Source organism: Bombina bombina, chromosome 2, assembly GCF_027579735.1.
Source record: "Bombina bombina isolate aBomBom1 chromosome 2, aBomBom1.pri, whole genome shotgun sequence".
NCBI lineage: Eukaryota > Metazoa > Chordata > Amphibia > Anura > Bombinatoridae > Bombina > Bombina bombina.
Genome location: NC_069500.1, coordinates 1,069,997,185 through 1,070,022,407, shown reverse-complemented (window position 1 = coordinate 1,070,022,407; position 25,223 = coordinate 1,069,997,185). Strand labels below are relative to the sequence as shown.

The window sequence follows — 25,223 nt, the reverse complement described above, 5'->3', positions numbered from 1 at the left end:
TACCTCTCAGCATCCACCACTAAGATGGCCGCCAGGCTCGTATTATGACTCGCTGGCTTTATTCAGAGAAGGTGTGGGGTAGCACTTGTGGATCCTGTGCCGGCAGACTCTTATAACTTTCAAGTTAGAATGATACTATAAACTTGACTGGCTAATTTAGATCTGGCACACTATGGACTCATACTAAAGTAACTGAAAACCAGCTTGCAAATCTGCCACAGTACACTGTTAAAGTTTCATAGAGGTTCTCAACTTTGGCCCTGTTGGCCATCTGTGTTTTATTCTTTTTAATTTTTTATATAAATAAATATTATATATATATATATATATATATATATATATATATATATATATATATATATATATATATATATATATATATATATTTCTAAAACGAAAGCAGGCTTTGTACCACGCCTTGATTCCAATAGCTCTCGCAATAAGTTTACATTTTACAGGAGCCTCTAACTCCCCCCCAGCTCAATTTCTAACAACCAGTGCACAATCAGATAGCGAATGTTTATTCTCCTAAACTCCTAAGTCTTTGGGATGTCCTACTTGTCAAGGGAATGTAATAATGGAAGGGGAAATATGTTGCACTGCAAGACACTCAGACGAGATTTTAATTCTTGTTTTAGTTTTACTTAATAATGAACAATAATCTCTTATCTAATACTCTACCTTTGAATGGTCACCTCTCTTACCGTAATTATATTAACTATGTACCCTGGCTCCATGTACTATTGCTATCGAGAGGGAAGGTTGTCCCCATCCCCCCAGGGGATATCAATTTATTAGAAATGAATACAATCACTTAATTGCCACACAAAAACATTGCAATTAGCTTGTTTAGGTTTATAAATGGTTTATCTAATTTTCTTCTGTTAGTACTTGTACCTTCTCTCTGCCGCTCCCTTCCATAGGTGGATATGCTTCACATGCAGTGATTTTTATTTCACGTCCCTTGTTGTTGCGCTTTATGCCCATCTGAACACTACCCTGGGAGCACTAAGATACTAAAGCTTGTCACATAAGTTGCCCTCCTAGGCACATCAACTTACTCTTTATTAGACTCACTATACCTATTAGAAAACATAATGACTCACACAGTACGCAGAGGTTGAAAAGCAACTAGGGGTAATACCTAAACTAATTCATTGTTATGTATTTCAACTTCCCTAGTGGTATATGCTCTACCTCTGTGCTGTTTATTTGTTTATTGAGCTGTCAGGTGATGAGATGCTGCCTATTAGTAACACTTTGATAAGCACTAGATCCTGGCAACTAAAAATTATGGTCATTGTTAACACTGCTTTTATTAGTTGTATCCTGGAGAACTAAAAAGTCTATGCAACCTGAGGTCTCAACATACATATAAGCTCCTGCTTCGAATTATAACCAGACATATTCAATCATTTTAAGTATCCCGTGCATATGCATATTCCACTTATATTTATCAGGAAACTATTAAGTAACCACATACATGCAATACTAAAACAGCCACACTTTCCATATTGGGTCATTTGCACAGTCAGTCTCCAGATTGATGTGCACCAGAAGATATTTGGTGACAGTATAATTAAGTGGTTAACTAAGGTTGAGTAGTCAGTGTACTGATATTTTTCATATATCTCTCATTGGGGATTCTCCCCTATTAAGGCAGCTGTCTGCATAATTCCTGAATCTAATTAGGTTGTGCCCTGTTTTTATTTATTTTATTTGAGTAGATTAGAGGTTTTATTTTATTGTTTTGTTAGGGGATGTGTTATTAGTTTTGATTTGTGTTAATATTATAAAACTAAGAGGTACAGGTGCAATATGACATAATGATCAACTAATTTTACTATATATGGCAGGGATTGTTCTATGTCATATCGTGGCTTTAATTTTCAATCTGTAGAATACATGTGTATTATGCTCTATGAAAAGAAATGGCAGTTTCTTATTGCATCCAATGATAGCAATGGTACCACTATTGATTTTTTATCGATACCTAATATGTTATGCTCATCCCATAATATCAATTGTAATGTCGCTGTAATTCTACATGTCAGTGTATGCATTTGATCAGTTGTACCTGTGCTTCTTCAATAAAAAGAATTAAAAAAAAAAAAAAAAATAATGAGACAAAGATAAATCATTTCAGAACGTTTTCCACCTTTAATGTGACCTATAAACTGTACAACTCAATTGAAAAACAAACTGAAATCTTTTAGTTAAAGGGAAATAAAAAAATAAACTAATATGGTTGCATAAGTGTGAACACCCTTAAACTAATACTTTATTGAAGCACCTTTTGATTTTATTACAGCACTCAGTCTTTTTGGGAGATTTGTCCACTCTTCTTTGCAAAAACTCTAAATCTGTCAGAATGCGAAGGCATCTCCTGTGCACAGCCCTCTTCAGATCACCCCACAGATTTTGAATTGGATTCAGGTCTGGGCTCTGGCTGGGCCATCCCGAAACTTTAATCTTCTTCTGGTGAAGCCATTCCTTTGTTGATTTGGATGTATGCTTTGGGTTGTTGTCATGCTGAAAGATGAAGTTCCTCTTCATGTTCAGCTTTCTAGCAGAAGCCTGAATGTTTTGTGCCAATATTGTCTGGTATTTGGAACTGTTCTTTATTCCCTCTACCTTGACTAAGGCCCCAGTTCAAGCTGAAGAAAAACAGCCCCACAGCATGATGCTGCCACTACCATGCTTCACTGTGGGTATGGTGTTCTTTTGGTTATATGCAGTGTTATTTTTGCGTCAAACATATCTTTTGGAATTATGGCCAAAAAGTTCAACTTTGGTTTCATCAGACCAGAACACCTTTTGCAACATGCTTTTGGGAAACTTCAGATGTGTTTTTGCAAAATTTAGCCGGGCTTGGATGTTTTTTTTTGTAAGAAAAGGCTTCTGTCTTGCCACTCTACCCCATAGCCCAGACATATGAAGAATACGGGCGATTTTTGTCACATGTACCACACAGCCAGTACTTGCCAGATATTCCTGAAGCTCCTTTAATGTTGCTGTAGGCCTCTTGGCAGCCTCCCAGACCAGTTTTCTTCTCGTCTTTTCATCAATTTTGGAGAGACGTCCAGTTCTTGGTAATGTCACTGTTGCACCATATTTTCTTCACTTGATGATGACTCTTTACTGTGTTCCATGGTATATCTAATGCCTTGGAAATTCTTTTGTACCCTTCTCCTGACTGATACCTTTTAACAATGAGATCCCTCTGATGCTTTAGACGCTCTCTGCGGACCATGGCTTTTGCTGTAGGATGCGACTAAGAAAATGTCAGGAAAGACCTTCTAGAACAGCTGAACTTTATTTGGGGTTAATCAGAGGCACTTTAAATGATGACAGGTGTGTACTGACTACTATTTAACATGATTTTGAATGTGATTGCTTAATTCTGAACACAGCTACATCCCCAGTTATAAGTTATATGCAACCATATTATTTTAGTTTTTTATTTACCTAAAAGATTTCAGTTTGTTTTTCAATTGAGTTGAACAGTTTATAGGTCACATTAAAAGGTGGAAAAAGTTCTGAAATGATTTATCTTTGTCTCATTTTTTTACATCACAAAAACCTGACATTTTAACAGGGGTGTGTAGACTTTTTATTGTGTGTGTGTGAGATATATATATATATATATCTACACACATACACACACACACACATATATACATACACATACACACATATATACATATATACACACACACATATATACACACACACACATATATACATATATACACACACACACATATATACATACACATACACACATATATACATATATACACACACACATATATACACACACACATATATACACACACACATATACACACACACACACATATATACATATAAATATATATATTTAATTACATACAAACACAAACTTAGAGTGCCAAAATTGTTGAAAAATGACACACTAATCCGTTAGAGCATGCAATTTTTCAACCATCAACCCTGCTCTACCGTGTTTTTAACCCGAGAAAAGAAGTTAAATACACAGTAGAAGTGCTGTTCGGGACCAGTGGTACACTGCTGGTACTGAGCGGAACCCGCCACTGAATCCAATCAATAGCACTAGTTGTACATCTGAGTCATGCATCTAGCAGCAGAGGGTTCCACTCAGAGACCAGCAGTGCACTGCAGGTCCCAAGTGTCACTTCTACTGTGTGTTTAACCCCCTTTGGGGGGGGGTGAAGCACACAGTAGAACAGGGGTGATAGTTGTAAAATTACATGCTGTAACGGATTAGAGCATGTCATTTTTCAACTTTAATGGCAGTTTAAATACTACTAGCAAATAGCATTGGGTAAAAAAAAAAAAAAGGAATCATTATTAGTGTTAATTATAAAACCAACTCACCATGATCCCAGACTCCTCTTTCACATTCAATGCACTCGGCGTCAGCAAGGGGACATGTGCAGGCATGCGTGCTCAGACACTTCCTGCCATGGCAAACCCAAGCTTCACAGAAATCACAGATTGCACCCTGCGAACATGTAAAGACAATGCTAGAAACTGTGCCTCAGTGAGTCAGTATTTGTATGATGTAATATGCATGAGAGACATACACACATTATAATGTACTTTAATTATACATGGTCTGTTTTTCCTGTAATCCAACTCTATAAATTATGGATTTTCAGCGGTCCCCCCAAAAAAAACAAGAGTGCATTCCGGAGGATCCAGAATACAGACCTGTAACATTCTGCACAGTGACTAATTGATCAGTTTATAAACTGATTTATAGATCTCTCTAATTGGTAAAGAATATAAGATAAACATACTCAAGAGGCTTTTTAATGGGGAATTGTCTCTAAATAGTTGTAAAACATTTATTATGTATGCAGATAGCTGATAAATATATATACTATGTACATGAAAACATTCATGTCTGAACTAATCTACTTCCCTATAACTATCACAAAAGGTGGCCAGCTATAAATAGGAATACATTTCATACGCAAATTATCCCACCACCTACAGGGTTTATCTTAATCGGTAAAGTACCAAAATATTTATTAAGAGCCAGCAATAATTTAGCATAATGCACCATTGAAAAGATTTTTTCCATCATGATCGTTTTTTTCACATTTTATATGAAGAGGGCACCACCGTGTGGTAAACAAGGGAAAACATTACCTGTAGATAAGACTGAAGACATGATTTGTAAATATTTTCCCAATACCATAAAAATTTAGATCTATATAAAATGTATACACTTTATTAATGTGGCAAAAATGTCAAGCGTCAATTTTCAGATTTAAAATTCTATTTATCAGTGTCATATTCCACATTAGATCATATTAATAATTTGCCAATATATTATGCGCCCTTTTAATAGGCAGAACTAATGTAGTTCAGTTTTCAAATAAATATCAACTAGTTGTCTGCACGCCAAAATGCAACTTTATTGAAATCTACAAAATGAATGTTCTTAATTTAATGGTAGGCTGCAATAGCCATTTTTTTAGGGCATATATTTTTCTCTTTTTATATATATAAAAAAAAAAACTTAAGAGACACTGAACCCAAATTTTATCTTTCATGATTCAGATAAAACATACAATTTTAAGCAACTTTCTAATTTACTCCTATTATTAATTGTTCTTTATTCTCTTGCTATCTTTATTTGAAAAGCAAGAATGCAAGTTTAGAAGTAGGACCATTGTTGGTTAACAACCTGGGTTGTGCTTGCGGATTGGTGGCTAAATGCTGTCCAGGGTGCTAAACAAACAATTGTCTGGCTCTTTAGCTTAGATGCCTTTTTCAAATAAAGATAGCAAGATAACAAATAAAATTTGATAATAGGAGTAAATTATTAAGTTGCTTAAAAATGCTTGCTTTATCTGAATCATGAAAGAAAAAAAAAATGTGGGTTTAGTATCCCTCTAATGATATCCAAGCAGGTATTGGAGCATAGAACACAATTTGACAATAAAATATTTTTTATATTTATGTGAGGTATGCAGGCAGCATGTAATGCCCTATTTTGAGGGCATAGGTTTCATTTCACACATTTCATAGCATTGCAAATAAGTTCATGTCCGTTTATGTGTCTGGGCTCATGTTAATATATGGTCTCTGATTCTTATTCCTATGATTTAGTTCTGTGTTTTTAGCCTGAAATGTCCTGTCTAGTAGTGTGCTGTACTGCAAAAGGCATATAAAAATAAACACTAGTAATAATGTCTCTTCAAAAATGTGTTGTGTATTCCTTCTACACACATTTTTTTTTAATAAAAATCGGTTAGTAAAATTCTGGGAACTCTCTTAAAGGGACAGTAAACCTCAAAAATAATGTTATATAATTCTGCACATAGTGCAGAATTATATAACATTATATTAGCCTTATCTTTATAAAACATAATATTCCCTTTGATTTTTTTAAAACAATGACAGTTTTTCAGACTCTGTGCTCTTCTGAGCGGGTCTGGTTTTTTCACACAGCGCATCGGGCCAGCTGTATAGTCACAGCCCGGCCCGACCACGCCATTATACACAGTGCAGCTCGCTCCTGCTCTGTCTGACAGCGGGAGCGAGCTGCACTGCAGGAGCGTGCTGCACTGTGTATAATGGCGCGGTCGGGCCGGGGCTGTGACTATATATATATATATATATATATATATATATATATATCTCTAACATGTTATATAATTGTGCAATGTGCAGAATTATATAACATTATTTTTGAGGTTTACTGACACTTTAACTCTGCCCTGATGTTCAGCTGCAGGTAATGGGCATCTTTGCCTACTTCTGGAGGCAGCATCAGCATACAGTCCCATGGTACATGATACAGGCTGTGGAATACTGAAATGAAGTGGTCTAAAGAAAAAAAAAAACTCTTCTGCCTTAAATCAGTCTCGTCATTAAACCAGAGGCGAGTTTAATAGATAGTTACTTTTGTTTTGCGAGCGAAAGAGGGCATATTATGATAAACAGTTGTGATACTCACACAAATCACAATATACATTAAACGCAATACAGACAATAGGCATTTCCATGCAATAAATGCGCCATTGTGATGCTGTGCAAACGAACATGTATTCGACTATGAATTTCTGCCCTTTTTTGGCTCAAAACATTTCCCTAAATATCTAATGTAATTTGTGTCTTTTTTTGAGCACAAAACTTACGAGTTCTGCTTGATTACCCCTGCAAGTTTTCAAACGAACTTGCTGTATGTATGTATGTATATATGTATATATATATATATATATATATATATATATATATATATATATATATATATATATATATATAAAAGTGTACAATATTGGCAATGCCTATTTTATTTTTTTATTCTGGTTTAAGTAGGGAAATAACAGAGATAATCTATAGTATATACTCATTGTATAGTAATAATAGCAATTACACTCTCTGTACGCATTTAGTTTTATTAGAACCATCTACCAAATGAGTGAACACTTGGACACTCCTTGTTAACAGATATACTATTATTTTGCAGCACTAGAACACATTGGTTTTGTTTCTCCTTACCCAACATTTTTTATTTCATGATTCAGACAGAGGATGTGATTTTTTTTAATTTTTTTTTTACTTTTATTTACAACCAGCAGTGTATACAAAAGAAATTTAAACCCACATCTTACGCCACGCAGGGCCCGATGTTTCCAGAATAACATGGCATACAATAAACCATTTAATACTGAAAAACAAAAGTAATATAATAATATTAATATTATCAATATCTCACAAGGTTATGCCATTACATCAAAAATAAAATATATATTGCTGGGGATTTTAAATTTTTATCCCTTAGACATCTCAACAAAAACTAAGAACAATCAGAATATATGTTAACGAAACCATATAGACAAAAAAAAGAACCAAAAAAAAAACGTTTAATCAATCAGAGGATGTGATTTTAAATAACTTTCCAATTTACTTATTTATCTTATTTGTTTTGTTCTGTTGATATCCTTTGTTGAAAAGGATACCCAGGTAGGCTCAGAAGCTACCGATTGGTGGCTGCACATATATGCATCATGCTATTGGCTCACCCAATGTGTTAACTAGCTTCTAGTAATGCAGTGCTGTTTTTTCAACAAAGGATATCAGGAGAACGAAGCAAATTAAATAATAGAGAATAAAATTGTATTCTCTATCTGAATCATGAAAGAAAGGTTTGGGGTTTCATGTCACTTTAACTCTACATAAAACAGAAGGCCCCTTCTAAAAGATTTAGATTTTAGCAGGAATAAGGTAACATAATAGTGAAACTAAAGTATTTCAATGAAATAAAGAAAACAGTTATGTATACGTACCACCATTGCCATCCCAGTGCTGTAAACACCTGCATGCCTTATGACACAGTCTGAAGACTTCATCATACATTTTGTTTTCCCTGTGAATTAGAAATTTGGTGCAGTCAAACTGTTTAGTAGCTTAAAGGATAAGATGTAAAATAAATATTTAAAATCAACCAGTAATCTCTAGGAATTAGACAATTTCATATGATTAAAAAATAATTGTGTACAATAGGATATGACTATCCAATCAGTTTCTTTACCTGCACATTTCCAAATGGACGTAGATCTGTCATGCTGTACATAGTCCATCGTACCCTATAATGTAGATCTATGTACATACTACTGTATGTCCAAGAAGTCTCGGTTGTCAAGTGACAAGCGCAACTTGCTGTTCCTGGGCTTTTAGCATCTGCCTTCATATGATAACGGCCCATGATCGGTGCTCTATTATCATATGAAGGCAGATTGCCAGGTCGTTACAGACAGTGACACAGTCTACTACACTACAGAAAAAAGAAAAAAAAAATACATATAAATTAGGTACTTGCAGACAGCTGCCAGTACCAAAGATGGCCACTACTAGTGGTAGAGATCAGGGAGGTAGGAGGTTTGAAGAAGGAAAGATCACTACAATAATTAAAGAAAAAAGAAAGCCCTAAACTGCATACTGGCAGACTCTCTCCAGTACCTAAAATGATGATGACCAGTGGGTGGTGGTGAGGAAGGAAAGAGCTGTCTGAGAGGGATCAGGTAGGGATCACGGAAGTTGTCTGGATAATCTAATCTACACTACAGATACAATTAAAAGGAACATGATTAAGATACAGCTTGTGATTTTAAACAACTTTCCAATGTACTTCTATTATCTAATGTGTTTTGTTCTCTTAGTATCCTTTGTTGAAAAGGATACGTAAGTAGGCTCAGGAGCTGCTGATTGGTGGCTGCACATACCGTATATGTAAATAAAAAAGGCTCTATTTCTGTTTAAATGGAATTATAGCAAAAATGCTAAAAATTCTCTGGTATTTTGGCCAAGTATTTTCCCTTCCCAATAGCAAAGGGATTAAAGGAGCGTGAAACCCAGAAGTTTTGTTTCTATCACTGAATAGCATTTGTAAAATTATAACAACGAGCAATTACATCGTGATTACAAATCTGCACCCATTTCTAAAAAATTATGTATTCAAAAACTTTAGCTTACCAAACCCTCCATTAGACTTGTTACAGAAGTCCTATCACAGATATTTTTCTAGGTAGGAAAGCGGAACCTCACATGACAAATTTGTGCATGCGCAGTGTCATCCTGGTGATGTAATTCTGCACGTATCAGTGACTCTCTGTGAGGAAGTCAGTGATTCCCACTGACCTGCACAAGCATTACTTGAGGAGATGATCTGTTTGGACCACAAGTTGCACTTGTAATTATTTGTGAGTGCAAAAACAAGTAATGGATTACATGCTCTGGTTGGCTACATATTTGATGAGAATATTACCCTTTTCTCAGTAGGCTGTCATAGGAGCTATTTGGTGGCTTGATCTTATATTGCTGTTTGGCTCTAATTCAGAAAAAGCACTTTACATCTTGATATCTCTTTAAACACATTGCAATCATATTTTGGTACCAAATCGGCTAAACTTTTTATGTCCTTGTAAAGCAGCTAAAATACATGATTACAAATTGTAAAAAAAAATGCATTGTACCATCATTATTTTGCCTGCCTTTCCTGTAATTAACCTATTTTCCTTTTTCCCCCCTTCCAACTTCCAAGGCTGAGCATTAACTGCATACTTATAATGCCACAGATTTCCTGACCCCGCTATAGTCTATACAGTGAATGCATAAACATATGTACTGGCTACATTTAGACACCTATCGGCAAGCTCTACCCAGGTGCTCAACCAAAAATGGGACAGCTCCTAAGCTTTACATTCCTGCTTTTTCAAATAAAGATGCCAAGAGAACAAAGAAAAATTAATAATAGTAAATTAGAAAGTTGTTTAAAAGTGCATGCTCTATCAGAACCATGAAAGTTTATTTTTGACTAGACTATCCATTTAAGTGACGACACATGCAGGCTACCTACCTAGGCATGCCGTTCAACAGACGATACCAAGAGAAATAAGTAAATTTCATTTAAAAAAATAAATAAATTGAAAAGTTTTTTAAAAATGTAGTTTCTGAACCATGAAAGAAACATTGTGGGTTTCATTTCTGTAACAACCTTTTTCTCATGCAAAAAATATGAACATGTTTAAGTTGTGTTTTTTTCCCCACATGCAATAAATATACTGTTCTCAATTCAATGGCCCTTTAAGCCATAAAGTGTTTTTATTATTACTAAAAATAATAAAAAAGTTGCAAGACAATAAATTTCTTATTACAGATCATTATAATATTTTATAGCAACTCACCACATTGTGCGCAAATGATCAGCTTCTGTACATTACTGCAGAAATAGCAAAACGCCCTATTCTTCTGCCGTCTTCATTTCATGTGTAACAGGAAAAACAGACCCATATTTCATAGCAGTAAAAGTTATTGGCAAGCTATTCGAAATATGATTTATAATGAAAGCATTAGAATTACCTTTGGCATTTTTCACATTCCTATAAAAACAAAAGAGAGAGAGAGAATGAGAGAACTATGTAAAAAAACAGAATAATTTAAGTGCCATAGCCAATACTGTTTGCTTAAGCTGTAGTTTATATTCTAGGGAAATAATTCCCCTCACAAAAATTAAACTCCACAGTGTGTGCACCAGATATCTATATACTACTCATCACTCAAACAAAATTACACCTGCGGGAAAGCTGCCGAGTTATATATATATTTACATCTGGTTAGAACGAACACTAAAAAGACACGCAAGATGTTATGCAAGTCAAGGGAGCAATAGTAAGAAACATTACATTTTCCTCCATATTTCTCAAAATGCCTTGGGGGGGGGGGCGGAAAAAAAAAAAAAAAAAAAAAAAAAAGGTAAAAACTTCAGGTCACTGAATTAAAGTAACAAACAACTGCTTAAAGTGAATGTAAATTGTCACTAATGAAAGCCCTGTTTTTAAAAATACTATTAAAAACAGGGGCACTTTCGTTCATGAACGTTTACATAGCAGCCGTTTTTTTTTTAAATACTTACCTTTTATTCCTTGCAAGCTTGGAAGCCGAATTAGTAATTTCTGACAAAAGAAGAAACGACCTGGGGGTGGGGGAATCGCTGCTCCGGTGTTCCAAGCTTGCAAGGAATAAAAGGTAAGTATATTAAAAAAAAAAGTCTGCAATGTAAACTTTCATGAATGAAAGTGCCCCTGTTTTTAATAGTATTTTTAAAAACAGGGCTTTGATTAGTAAAAATTTACATTCACTTTAAAAGGGGGAAAAAAGCTATAATGTAATATGTGAGAAGGGGTTAAACACATTGTTAAATTCAACCCAAGAGCAGCAGTGAACACATCTGAGCCACTGAGGCATGTGTGTGTAACCACCAATCGGCAGCTAGCTTCCAGTAGTGCACTGCTGCTATCGAGCCTACGTGGGTATGCTTTTCCAACAAAAGGATACCAAGAAAACAAAGTACATTTGCCAATAGAAGTATGTTAAAACATATCTTTAAATAAAAAAATGCATGCTCTATCTGACCCGTGCACATTTAAAAGGGACAGTCTACACCTTAGTCATCTTAAAGTCTTACTTTAGATTAAGTTGTAAGTATCATCCTGCACCCCTTACTATATCATGCAGCAGTAACAGTAAAAAAGTTATTTTAAAATGAATATTGTTTCTGCTCACTTTGAAATAGTTGCCAAGCCCCGCCCTCTGATAACATCACAATCTGGGCTGCATCTATGCACTCTGCTGAACAGCATTGACAGTCTGTTGAATCTAACTAGCGAGCCTTTTGTGATTGGATGCCATATGCAGCCCAGATCGTGATGTCATCAGTGGGTGGAGCTTGCAGACATTTTTAAAGTGGCCAGAAACAATATTCATTTTAAAATAACGTTTTTACTGTTACTGCTGCATGATATAGAAAGTATATTTGCAGGATAATCTAAAGTAAGACTTTAAGATGACTAAGGTGTAGACCACTGGTTTTCAAACCTGTCCTCAGTCCTCCCCAACAGACCAGGTTTTTTAGGATTACCTTGGATGAGAGCAGGTAAAATAACCATGTTCACTAATCAGATGATTATTTCACCTGTTCTCCAATTCAGTTATCCACAAAATGTCGCCTGTTAGGGAGGCCTGAGGACAGGTTTGAAAACTATAATCCGGCTTTAAAAGATGACACATTCTTCTCTTTGGGGGAAGTACAATTTGAGAAGCTGAAAAGGAACAAGGATTCATGGACAAGTGTTCTTTAGCCTCTGCATGCACCATGGGCAAATAAGTCCTAAATGGGGAATTCTGACATAGTGAGAACAATAAACACAGTCTGAAAAGAATTGTACACAAAAGGTGAGGGTTATGGAATACTGTAATGATCAATAAGATATATGAAGTAGAACAAAATTATGTGAAGTTACTTAAGGCTTAGTGAGAAGCAAAAAAAAATAAATGAAAATGGCATCTAATCAATCAATACGTGTAAGTCCTTCATTGAATGTACTGTGCAAAAAGGAAAAGAATATAAAACAAAATGTTATTACAATTTTAGCCAGTTTTTTTAAAAGCTAATTAAAGACGCATCAAAAACAGTCGGGCACATGACTAGGTTTTGTTTCTCAGTAAGTTTTATGGATAGTGAAAAGGTTTAAATAACTAGAAATAAAAATGTAAGGAAGAAAAATCTAACAAGCTTGCAATATAATCCTCTTCATTTACCTTGATGCATGTGCCCCAGTGGTCTGCATTTAGGGAATTTAACTTTGAACGTGCCGTCACATGCGATATTATAGAAGCAAGCTGTCAGCTAGAGATTGTGCTGAACCCTCACCTCTACAGCACAAATAACAGCAGTTGTTTCTTGAGGAGTTACTCGCAATGTTAAGATGCTGTGACATTCCTTTAAACTGGTGAGTATTTCAAAACATGCATCAGACTAAAAGAGGCCAGCTAATCTGCTGTACTGAAATCTCTCCAACCATGAACAAGTGAAATGTAAAAATGGTCTGCCAAAGAAATGAAAGGGACATAGAAGCTATACAGCTCGGCATCTTTTTTTCTAGAAATTTTACAATGTCTGTTGAGAAAAAATAAATTCTGCTTTACCTTTCCTTGGCATCAAGATCAACACCATGTGCCAATTGGTAGATACACTCTGTGCAGTGGGCTTGGAATGTACCTACCATTCAAGGAGCATTAAACACTACATACATTTTATAAGCATAGTGTTGAGGGTATTCCCAGCTTCCCTATACTCATGGGTTCCACCATGTACAAATCTAGCTTTCAGTGCAATCCCATGCTGACGTGTTTCTATATGTGCGACAACTCTCCTTCAGATACCTGCAGTAAAACCTAGGTTCCAAAATGGCAAAACCCATAATTAGATTGTCCCTTTTAGCGCCCAGGTATACGCCTAAATAATTGTGCACATGGTTCCAATCTAAAAAAAGGCAACCACTACAGTATTAACCTTTTATGTCATTTTAAAAACAACACAAACATTTTAAATGGGCACAATGTACTAATAGAGAAATAAATCCCCCATTTTCATTATATGGAATTTATTTAGGGGCAGATTTATCAAACAGTGAATGATCACTGTGGTGCAGGCTTGTTCATCCAAGCCTGCAACCGCACTTTAAGAAGCGGACGTCTAGACCGCTGCTTCCTAACCTCTAACTCCCGACTGAACCGACCAGTGTTATTGACAAGCCATTTTCTCACCCAATTGGTTCCACAAAGGCAGCAATGCATAAGCAACTGCTCGTGCAAAGATAAATATGGGCAGCAAATCCTGCCTGCTCCTTGTAGTACTATTCAGACAGGTTTTCCCTTTCCATCTGGAGAATGATAAATCTACCCCATTGTATTACGTGATCAGCTTTCTCATTTGTCAGATAGCAGCAATTGTCTCTTTTGAAAAACTGCCCCTTTCCAAAAGATGATGGCCATATTTTCCTTATTGTTGCCTGCGTCACATTTCTGAATGTTGTACAAAGGATTTTTCATTCATTTACTAGGGCATAGAGGTACACATAATAAATCAAATGGATTTTTTATAAAAAATAAATACTGAAAACTGTGAAACATAAGCTAAAGTGAAAAAGAGGTCATGACTACAGGTTACTAGATATCACTACGGCTATGTTTCTGTTTGAAGTCATATGCTTTTCCAGGGATGCTTGTGTATTTTTTCAGATTATTTTGCCTTCTCTCTCACACATGTATCATCTTTTGGGTATAAGCTCAGGAGGCCATCTGCCCTGTAGGTCACCTTGTGTAGTAGGTGGTATACATCAGTTTCTAACTTATAGCAAATTTCTCTACCACTTTAGCAACAATGCACGTAAAGGCATAGCACTGTGTTATAAGTTTGCAATTTAAAGATATTGATGATAAAATAATACATATTCTGTTAGAAGTTACATGGACATAGAAATAATGTTTATACTACTATTCTTACTATTCTGCCTAATGCAAAATGTGACACTAACTTGCAAAAACCCACAGATCAAGCACTTCTTTACTACCAAATACTGATGTTAAAATTGTGCAAAGTCACAGCCCAGATTAGCAGATTCAACTATAACCTGGGACAATAATATAAAACAAGAAGGAAGACTAGCAAAAAAAAAGTACAAGAATACGTTACACAGAATCATATATGCACTGTAATTGCTTTAAAGTACAAGCAAATAATATTCTAAAATGGCCTTACTCAAAAAGCAATTTACCAATGCCTTACAAAGTTTCCTCAATAGTGTAAATATGTTTGTTATCGTGTGCACTTTTTTTTTCTCTAAACATTAACTTAAAGTGAAAGTCAATCCTAGTGTTTCTGAAATGCTAGGATTGACTATTGAAACAAATAAAGGGGACTTTCATTCATGGAGTATAATATACTTCATGCAGAAAGCTCCTTTATTTGTTTCAAGCGATCGCCGTTCTGAGCTATTCAGGCAGCCCACGACAAAGATTTATTTCGCTAAGGAGGTGACATTTTCACTTCTTAGCAAACAGCGTACGGGAAATCCAGTCTCCCATGGGCGCTAAGCTGGATTTCCCACACAGCAATTTGCTAAGAGGTGAAAACGTCACCTCTCAAGCAAAACAGCGATCTGCCGTGGGCTTCCTTAGCAGCTCAGAAAGGCGATCGCTTGAAACAAATAAAGGAGCTTTCTGCATGAAGTTTGTTATACTTCATGAATGAAAGTCCCCTTTATTTGTTTCAATAGTCAATCCTAGCGTTTCAAATACGTTAGGGTTGACTTTCACTTTAAATGTATCTTTTTTTATAATTATTTAGGAAAATTAATTTTTACTTTTCCAACCAAAATACAGGATATAAATTTCAGTAGTACTGGCATTCACGTTAAACTGCTGTAAAACATGCTGAAGCACTTCCTGGCAGCAAGGGATTAACCTTAAAAGAGACACTGAACCCACATTTTTTCTTGTGTGATTCAGATAGAGCATGCAATTTTAAGCAACTTTCTAATTTGCTCCCGTTATCAATTTTCTTAATTCTCTTGGTATCTTTATTTGAAAACCAAGAATGTACGTTGAGATGCTGGCCCATTTTTGGTTTACAACCTGGGTTGTTCTTGTCGATTGGTGGATAAATTCACCCACCAATCAACAAATGCTGTGCAGTTCTGAACCAAAAATTGTCTGGCTCCTTAGCTTAGATGCCTTCTTTTTCAAATAAAGATAGCAAAAGAACGAAGAAAAATTGATAATAGGAGTAAATTAGAAAGTTGCTTAAAATTGCATGCTCTATCTGAATCATGAAAGAAAAAATTGGGTTCAGTGTCCCTTTAACTGTAAATATTACTCATGTACTACCACCTGTGACATTGTTAACACATTGTGATAAGTCAGTCTGCTTGACTGCATAAGAAGATTGAGCACTGCAGATTTTGACTCATTCATTACCATAGATGCATTACAGGGGTGTTTAGCTAGGTCCACATTCCCCCGAGCTGCTCTCTGCTGCTTTTCCCTCACTTTACGACTCTCTGCCTTTTTCCGAGCACCAGTTTTCTTCTTAGGCATTTTATCAAGTCTGACAAAGAAAGAAAATATGTTAAAATGTGCCACTATGATATATAATAAATATTACACTGTAATCTTTTCACTCCATACCTTTTTTTTCTATTATGAACTAATGAATTTATGCCACTTGCCAGGAAAATAGGAAAATAAGTTGTGTTTTAAAGGAACATGAAAGTAAACCTTCAACTACTTTAAAAAGGGACATTAAACACTAGATAGAATGATGCATTCAAAGATTAGTTTGAGAATAACAAGTAAATATATTTTTTGAAGTTTCATTTGCTGTTTAAATATTGTCAAAATAAGTCTATAAAACAATGGGAGCTGCCATATTGTAACTTAGGTTACCTTCTCTGCTGTGGCTAATTATGGACAGGTATAAATAGGTCACTAGAGTGTGCAGCCAATGGCTGTGTGGAATATAACAGTGCTCTGCACTTCTAGTTCTAACATGAACTGAAAAGCTCACAATTTCAGAATGGACTTACAAGAAAAGGGGACAAAATAAATAATGAAAGTATATTTTTTGTATATACGAAAAATCATTGTTTATTACTAGGGTTGCACCGATACTAGTATCGGTACCGATACCAAGTACTTGCATGAGTACTTGTACTCGTGCAAATGCACCGATACTTAAACCGATACCTCCACTTACTACCCATATGCTATCTTGTGGTGTTTTTTTCAAATTGCATGTTCCCATTTTATTTAAAGCTGGAGTGGAGACTAAACTAAAAATTGTTTACTACTGTTCTGCCAATACAAATTGCTCTTATTTGTATTATTGTAGGAGAGATCACTGTACCTTGTTCAGACAAACCCCTGAAGTACTGGGCAGTTAATAAACTGTGATTTCCAGCTCTGGCTAAAATGGCCCAAAAATATCTTTCTGCCCCATGCAGTAGTGTGGAAAGTTGAACCTCCTTACTGATAGCAAAAACAGACTTATAGCTGAACATGCAGAGATGCTTCTGTTCTGTTCCTTAAAAAGAACTTGCCACTAACTTTTGAAAAATTATTCTAATTGGTAGATTGCCTTTTATACTGCTAGTTCTCATCTTGACAATTATGTTCAAAACATACTGTACTCTGAGGAACATCTTAGCTTATATAATTGCAGGAAGAGTACTCATAGGAAAAATTATGTTAATCCCAATGAACACTCATCCTGCAATTATAGGACTAGATTTAGATTACATTTGATTGGTAAATTTTACCAATGCTCTGTTCACATTTCCAACTTCATAGCCTTTAATAGAGTAGGACGTGTAATGAGAGCATTGGTAAAGCTTACCAGTCAAATGTAATCTAGCCCATAGTGTTGTTCACCATGATTAAACAGTATTCTGTTCTATTTTTTACTGTATGGCACTTTTGGTTGGTTGCAATTTTATATTTGTTATTTATTGTTGTTGTTAATATATTTTATTGTAATATTTTTATTTCTAAACATGTTCTGTGAACTTTGTGACAAATAAAACCTGTTTTATTATTTCATAATGTCTTTTGAGCTACAGTCCTTCATAATTATAAAGAAGGAATCTTAAATAATTAGTCTGTATTGTGCTTGGTAAACTGTCACATGACATAAAAAAAAAGTATCGGTAATTGGTATCGGCGAGTATTTGAAAACAAGTATCGGTACTTGTACTCGGTCTTAAAAAAATGGTATCGGTGCAACCCTATTTATTACCATCTCAAAGTGTTTAATGTCCCTTTAATAGTTCAGATTAGGTGAGCAAATATTGTTATTTGTAATGTTGCTTAACCCCTACCTGCCATTAGGATATTCCATGCCGTCCTAAACGTACTCGGCTTTAGCGTCGTTAGGACGGCATGGAGCGTCCTAGATGTTAGGTTGTATTGAAGCCATAGGCGCTTCCCATGATTGAAATCACGATTGTTCATGCAATCATGTTTTAAAATTTTTACTTATTTATTTACATTGGAACTTTGTTTCGATGTAGACAAATAAAAAACGGCAGGAAGGGGTTAAACCCATGAATATAGCTGCAGTTTGTAAAAGGGACAGTCTACACCAGAATTTTTATTGTTTAAAAAGATAGACAATCCCTTTATTATCCATTCCCCAGTTTTGCACAACCAACACACAGTTATATTAATATATGTTTTATCTCTCCGATTACCTTGTATCTAAGCCTCTGCTACAGCAGCCAATAGCCGTGCGGTAAATCCGGCTTGGCGCACAATGGGAGCCGGATTTACCGCACGGCTATTGGCTAAGAGGTGAAAATGTCACCTCTTATCAAAAAAATGTTTAGCCGTGTGCTGCTGTAGCAGCTAAGAACGGCGATCAGTTAAAACAAATAAAGGAGCTTACTTCATGAAAGTCCCCTTTATTTGTTTCAAAAGTCAATCCTAGCGTTTGTAAAATGCTAGGTTTTACTTTCACTTTAATGCACCTGATTACTTAGAATAAAAGTGCAACACACAAACATCTGTATTTGCAAAATCAACACCATATTACAGATTCTGTTTTATACTCAGACACCCTTAAAAGATACACAGGGAATAAAGGTCATTGTCAAGTTATGGAGAAAGGAGAAATATTTATGAACCAAATCTGAGTGCACGTGTTAAGAGCATTTTAGCAAGCTACAGTACCATTTGTAGGTGTCTTGCAATAAACGACAGGTGGATGCAGGCCTTTCAACTAAATCTTCCCCATGTGCTAATATGGCTTATCTTGAAACGTTTTAGATCTTAAAATATTCATATTTCAAAACTTCTGATATTACATAACTTCACAATTTGGAAATATATGCTGCTTGTTAAGACTTGCTGTTGTAATGTCACCACTTATTAACTCCTTGTCTACCAAAAAGCGCTGACAGTGACCTCTGCCAAAGTGCACTAGGGGTGCCATTGGGTGGAAAGTTAAACTGGAATGGTTAACCACACAAGATTGTATATTTTTAAGACGTACCTCTGATATATTGCAAAATTAGTTCCAAATCACAGCAATAAAGCAAATATAGTAATAAAGTGAGTCACACAAATTGTTTTGTTTTCCAGTGCATATAAAAGTTACGTTTACACTATATTGTAGTCTATTAACCATTTCATGCCAGGGCTTATTTGTCTACATAAGAAAAAAGTTCTGATGTAAACAAATAAGTAAAAATAGAAATTGTGTGCTTTCAATAATGGGATCGGGTCGGGGGATGCCTATGATGCTAGGCATGCCCTGTAGCCCGCAATCCCATTCAGGAAGCATTGAGGGGGGGGGAAATGTACATATCTTAAATAAAAGATACTTTATTGCCACTTGCTCGATACAGGGCTGCTTTAAACCTTTCATTTGTAAAAAAAAAAAAAAAAAGCAATATCTGCGAAGCGCAATAAAACAAGGTAGGCCTCTATTTTTTTTAACCCCCAAAATAATTTCAACTGGTGCAGTGAATGTTTTTTCATGCTTATCACAATCTTTCTTCTAAGTTTCCAAAATTGTAAATCAAGGGCACGTTCCCACGATCACCCTTATAGATTATTTAAAATTGTGTGCACTGAGCAGAGGCCAACATCACGGTATTGCCCCTGGATCATAGCCCTTACATGATAGCACTGTTCTTTAGCTGCTTCCACACTAAACAAAGGACTGTGAAACCGCCAGCTAATTTCAAACAACAATCACCTGACTTGTACAGCTATAAAAAAAAGCAACAACAATCACCTGACTTGTACAGCTATAAAAAAAAGCAACAACAATCACCTGACTTGTACAGCTATAAAAAAAAGCAACAACAATCACCTGACTTGTACAGCTATAAAAAAAAGCAACAACAATCACCTGACTTGTACAGCTATAAAAAAAAAGCAACAACAATCACCTGACTTGTACAGCTATAAAAAAAAGCAACATCAATCACCTGACTTGTACAGCTATAAAAAAAAGCAACAACAATCACCTGACTTGTACAGCTATAAAAAAAAGCAACATCAATCACCTGACTTGTACAGCTATAAAAAAAAGCAACATCAATCACCTGACTTGTACAGCTATAAAAAAAAGCAACATCAATCACCTGACTTGTACAGCTATAAAAAAAAGCAACATCAATCACCTGACTTGTACAGCTATAAAAAAAAGCAACAACAATCACCTGACTTGTACAGCTATAAAAAAAAGCAACAACAATCACCTGACTTGTACAGCTATAAAAAGGTAGAAACTCTTTCGACTGTTGTGTTCTGACTGCTATGTATCAAAGCAGCATTATGTTTGGCCCATAACCAGTCACCCATCCAGAAATTTGAATAAAATATTTATTAAAAATAAAACATTAAAATCCCTTTGACGGTACCTCCATGATTTTGTGATAGGGTACAAAAATCTCAGACTCCCTCCTCAAACAAGTACAGATCATTCCAATACACAAACCTACATATGTATCCCTAAGGTTCTGTGGAACGATTATTATAGGTTAAAAATAAATATTTTATTTAAATTTCTGGATGTGTGGCTGTTTATGGGCCAAACATAACGATGCTTTGATTACATTGAGCTTGTTAAATAGACAGGAAACTAGAAACTTGTCTCATGATTTGGATTGAACATACAATTTTAAACAACTTTACAATTTACTTCTGTTATCAAATTTGCTTCATTATCTTGTTATCCTTTGCTGTAGGAACAGCATTTTACTAGCAGATAGATGAACACATCTAGTTAGCCAATCACAAGACACAAATGTGTGCAGGCACCAATCAGCAGCTAGCTCCCTCTAGTGTAGGATAAGTGTGTTATCTTTTTCAACAAGGGCTACTAAGAGAACAAAGCACATTAAAAAATAGAAAAGAATTTAAAAGTGTTATAAAATTATATGCTCTCTCAATCATGCAAGTTTAATTTTGACTTTCCTATCCCTTTAAAGCTCAGATACATGTGAGTAAATCCAATTTGGGATACCATATGCTGAATATTTAGCAGGTTTCGCTGCAGAATAATTGCCAGAGGTAGTGCAGATTGTAAGCATGTCACAACATTGCTGATGACCCAATAGAGCTTGGTTAAAGGGAAATTAAACCCAATTTTTTTCTTTCATGATTCAGATAGATAATACAATTTTAAACAACTTACTAATTTACTTCTGTTATCTAATTTGCTTCATTTTCTTGATATTCCTTCCTGAAAAGCATATCTAGATAGGCTCAGTAGCTTCTGATTGGTTCCTGCACATATTTGCCTCATGTGATTGGCTCACACATGTGCATTGCTATTTATTTAACAAAGGATATCTAAAGAGTGAAGCAAATTAGATAATAGAAGTAAATTGAAATGTTGTTTAAAATGGTATTCTCTGTCTGAATCATGAAAGATTTTTGGGGGGTTTAAGGTCCCTTTAACCCCTTAACGACCAAGGACGTACGCCACACGTCCTCAAAAAAATTACACTTAATGACCGAGGACGTGTGGCGCACGTCCTTGGTCTGGAAAGCAGCTGTTTCCGGTTATTGCAGTGATGCCTCGATATTGAGGCATCCTGCAATAACCTTTTTTAGCAATCCGGTGCAGAGAGAGCCACTCTGTGGCCCTCTCTGCACCGGACATCACCGGCTAAATTCGTTGGTGGGTGGGAGCCGGTTCGGGAGGCGGCCATCGATGGCCTTGATGATGTGTAGGGGGGCGGGATCGTGGACGGGGGTAATCGGAGGCGCGCACGCGTGCTCGGGAGGGCGGGGGCGGGCGCGTGCGGGAACCGCTACACTACAGAAAAAAAGTTTGTATTAAAAGTTTTAAAGTTAATAAAAAATAGTTTTTTATATATATAAAATACTTTAATCAGGGGGTGGGGGATTGGTCTGGGGGGGGGGGGGGAAGCTACACTACAGAAAAATAACATAATCATTAGTACAGTACCCAAGATGGCCCCCAATAAGGCAGAGGGGGGGGTTAGAGAGCTGTTTTGGGGGGGGATCAGGGAGGTTGGGGGCTAAGGGGGGATCCTACAAAGTAGCATATGTAAATATGCTAAAAATGTATTTTATTTTTAAAAAAAAAAAAACACTTTTATTTTAGTACTGGCAGACTTTCTGCCAGTACTTAAGATGGCGGGGACAATTGTGGGGTGGGGGAGGGAAGGGAGCTGTTTGGGAGGGATCAGGGGGTCTGATGTGTCAGGTGGGAATCTGATCTCTACACTAAAGCTAAAATTAACCCTGCAAGCTCCCTACAAACTACCTAATTAACCCCTTCACTGCTAGCCATAATACACGTGTTATGCGCAGCAGCACTTAGCGGCCTTCTAATTACCAAAAAGCAACGCCAAAGTCATATATGTCTGTTATTTCTGAACAAAGGGGATCACAGAGAACCATTTACAACCATTTGTGCCATAATTGCACATGCTGTTTGTAAATAATTTTAGTGAGAAACCTAAAATTGTGAAAAATTTAGCGTTTTTTTTTAATTTGATTGCATTTGGCGGTGAAATGGTGGCATGAAATATACCAAAATGGGCCTAGATCAATAGTTGGGGTTGTCTACTACTCTACACTGAAGCTAAAATTAACCCTAGAAGCTCCCTACATGCTCCCTAATTAACCCCTTCACTGCTGGGCATAATACACGTGTGGTGCGCAGTCGCATTTAGCAGCCTTCTAATTAGTAAAAAGCAAAACCAAAGCCATATATGTCTGCTATTTATGAACAAAGGGGATCCCAGAGAAGCATTTACAACCATGTATGCTATAATTGCATAAGTTTTTTGTAAATAATTTCAGTGAGAAACCTAAAGTTTGTGAAAAAAATTGTGAAAAAGTGAACAATTTTTTTTTTTTTTTGATCGCATTTGGTGGTGAAATGGTGGCATGAAATATGCCAAAATGGGCCTAGATCAATACTTTGGGATGTCTTCTAAAAAAATATATATACATGTCAATGGATATTCAGGGATTCCTGAAAGATATCAGTGTCCCAATATAACTATCGCTAATTCTGAAAAAAAGTGGTTTGGAAATAGCAAAGTGCTACTTGTATTTATGGCCCTATAACTTGCAAAAAAAGCAAAGAACATGTAAACATTGGGTATTTCTAAACTCAGGACAAAATTTAGAAACTATTTAGCATATGTTTTTTTTGGTGGTTGTAGATGTATAACAGATTTTGGGGGTCAAAGTTAGAAAAAGTGTGTTTTTTTCCATTTTTTCCTCATATTTTATAATTTTTTTTATAGTAAATTATAAGATATGATGAAAATAATGGTATCCTTAGAAAGTCCATTTAATGGCGAGAAAAACGGTATATAATATGTGTGGGTACAGTAAATGAGTAAGGGGAAAATTACAGCTAAACACAAACACCGCAGAAATGTAAAAATAGCCTTGGTCCCAAACGGACAGAAAATGGAAAAGTGCTGTGGTCATTAAGGGGTTAAAGCTCATGAATGTGTGAGTAGTGTGGTTAAATCTTTATAAAAATCGTATCACAATATTCTCTGTATATTTATCTCTTTGAGGTGCTGTTATCACTACAAACATGAAGAACTGATCAGGGAAAGTGTATCCTATATGCAAACCACTTAGCAATTTTTATTATTGTACAATGTGTATTGTATCACAATTATTTGCACTTTATATAAGTGCACAACCAGATGCACATTGGCTATAAATTAAAACTGCATAAAATAAAACCAATTTGCATAACTGCAACAATAATTTATTCCCTTCTATGATATGAAGGTGTAATTCATAAATATAAATAAAACATTATCCAATGATGGAGATGGACTAACTCTGAACAACAGTTCACATGACCAAAGGAATTCATATCCACTGAAGCCGACTCCACCATCTTGAAATAGGGCAAAAGGTAAAACCCTCAAGGTTTGTCAACATTTTGACATTAAACCAAAAAAAAATTGTATTTATAAATTTGACAAATATATCTTCTAATTTAGTATATGGCCCATCTACTTACAAAATACAGAGAATACATCATCAATATACAAAAGAATACAGAGATAATCCCATGTGAAAACATAACACAAATGACTATATAGAATATCAATATACAGACAGAATATAAACATAACAAAAAACATAATACAGATTTCTAAATGTTTTATCTCCATATTACAAGAAATAGTCTCTTACACCTGTTAAATAACACTGGTAAAACGATTAAACTGAATATACAGACAGCAAATTAAATAATTTGCGGTTAATTAAAAAAATACACATTTCTCAACTTCTATATGCCTTAGCTGTTTCATCAGTTTAGAACAAAAAATATCTATACAACCAATCAGATGTGCATGTGACACATCCACAACCGATTCCATAAAACAAAAGTAATGTCTGTAACAATAATGTATTCAGCTGCTTCCGCCTATCAAATAATTGTATAATTAGTACATTAAAGCAAATAAAACTTTACCCAAATTGAGGATGGAGACGGATTGAATTTCTTAATGATAAATTGCTCAAAAATGGCTCTGTCTGAACAACGTCAAAGTCACATGAATTGCTTAACCAATCCAAAACTCTAATGTGATTCTTTCATGTAACCAAAGGTTGTAGCTGACTCCACCATCTTGAAATAGGGCAAAAATGTAAACCCATAAAGCTTGTCATGATATCACAATTTTGACATAAAAAAAACTGGATTTGTAATCTTGAATGGCAATTCTTCTATTTTAGGATATAGCACATATGCTTTGCTAAATAAGCTCTGAAGCTAAAACTATGTAGACCATAAATCAATATACAGAAAGGAACACTATAGACCTCTAGTGGAGTAA

The 25,223-nt window shown here is 35.5% G+C and overlaps 1 protein-coding gene across 1 annotated transcript in view; it reads right to left on the bottom strand.

Moving 5' to 3' along the window:
- Positions 1 to 25,000, bottom strand: part of ZNF330 (zinc finger protein 330) — a 49,456-nt gene extending 24,456 nt beyond the window's left edge. Inside the window, exons 1-6 of the mRNA XM_053703698.1 lie at positions 24,860 to 25,000; positions 16,339 to 16,468; positions 10,882 to 10,901; positions 10,707 to 10,777; positions 8,310 to 8,389; positions 4,381 to 4,507 (exon numbers count right to left, since the gene is read on the bottom strand). Coding sequence (XP_053559673.1) covers positions 4,381 to 4,507; positions 8,310 to 8,389; positions 10,707 to 10,777; positions 10,882 to 10,901; positions 16,339 to 16,458 — 418 coding nt within the window. The 5' untranslated portion in view covers positions 16,459 to 16,468; positions 24,860 to 25,000. The remainder of the gene's footprint in view (positions 1 to 4,380; positions 4,508 to 8,309; positions 8,390 to 10,706; positions 10,778 to 10,881; positions 10,902 to 16,338; positions 16,469 to 24,859) is intronic.
- Positions 25,001 to 25,223: the final 223 nt, after the last annotated feature.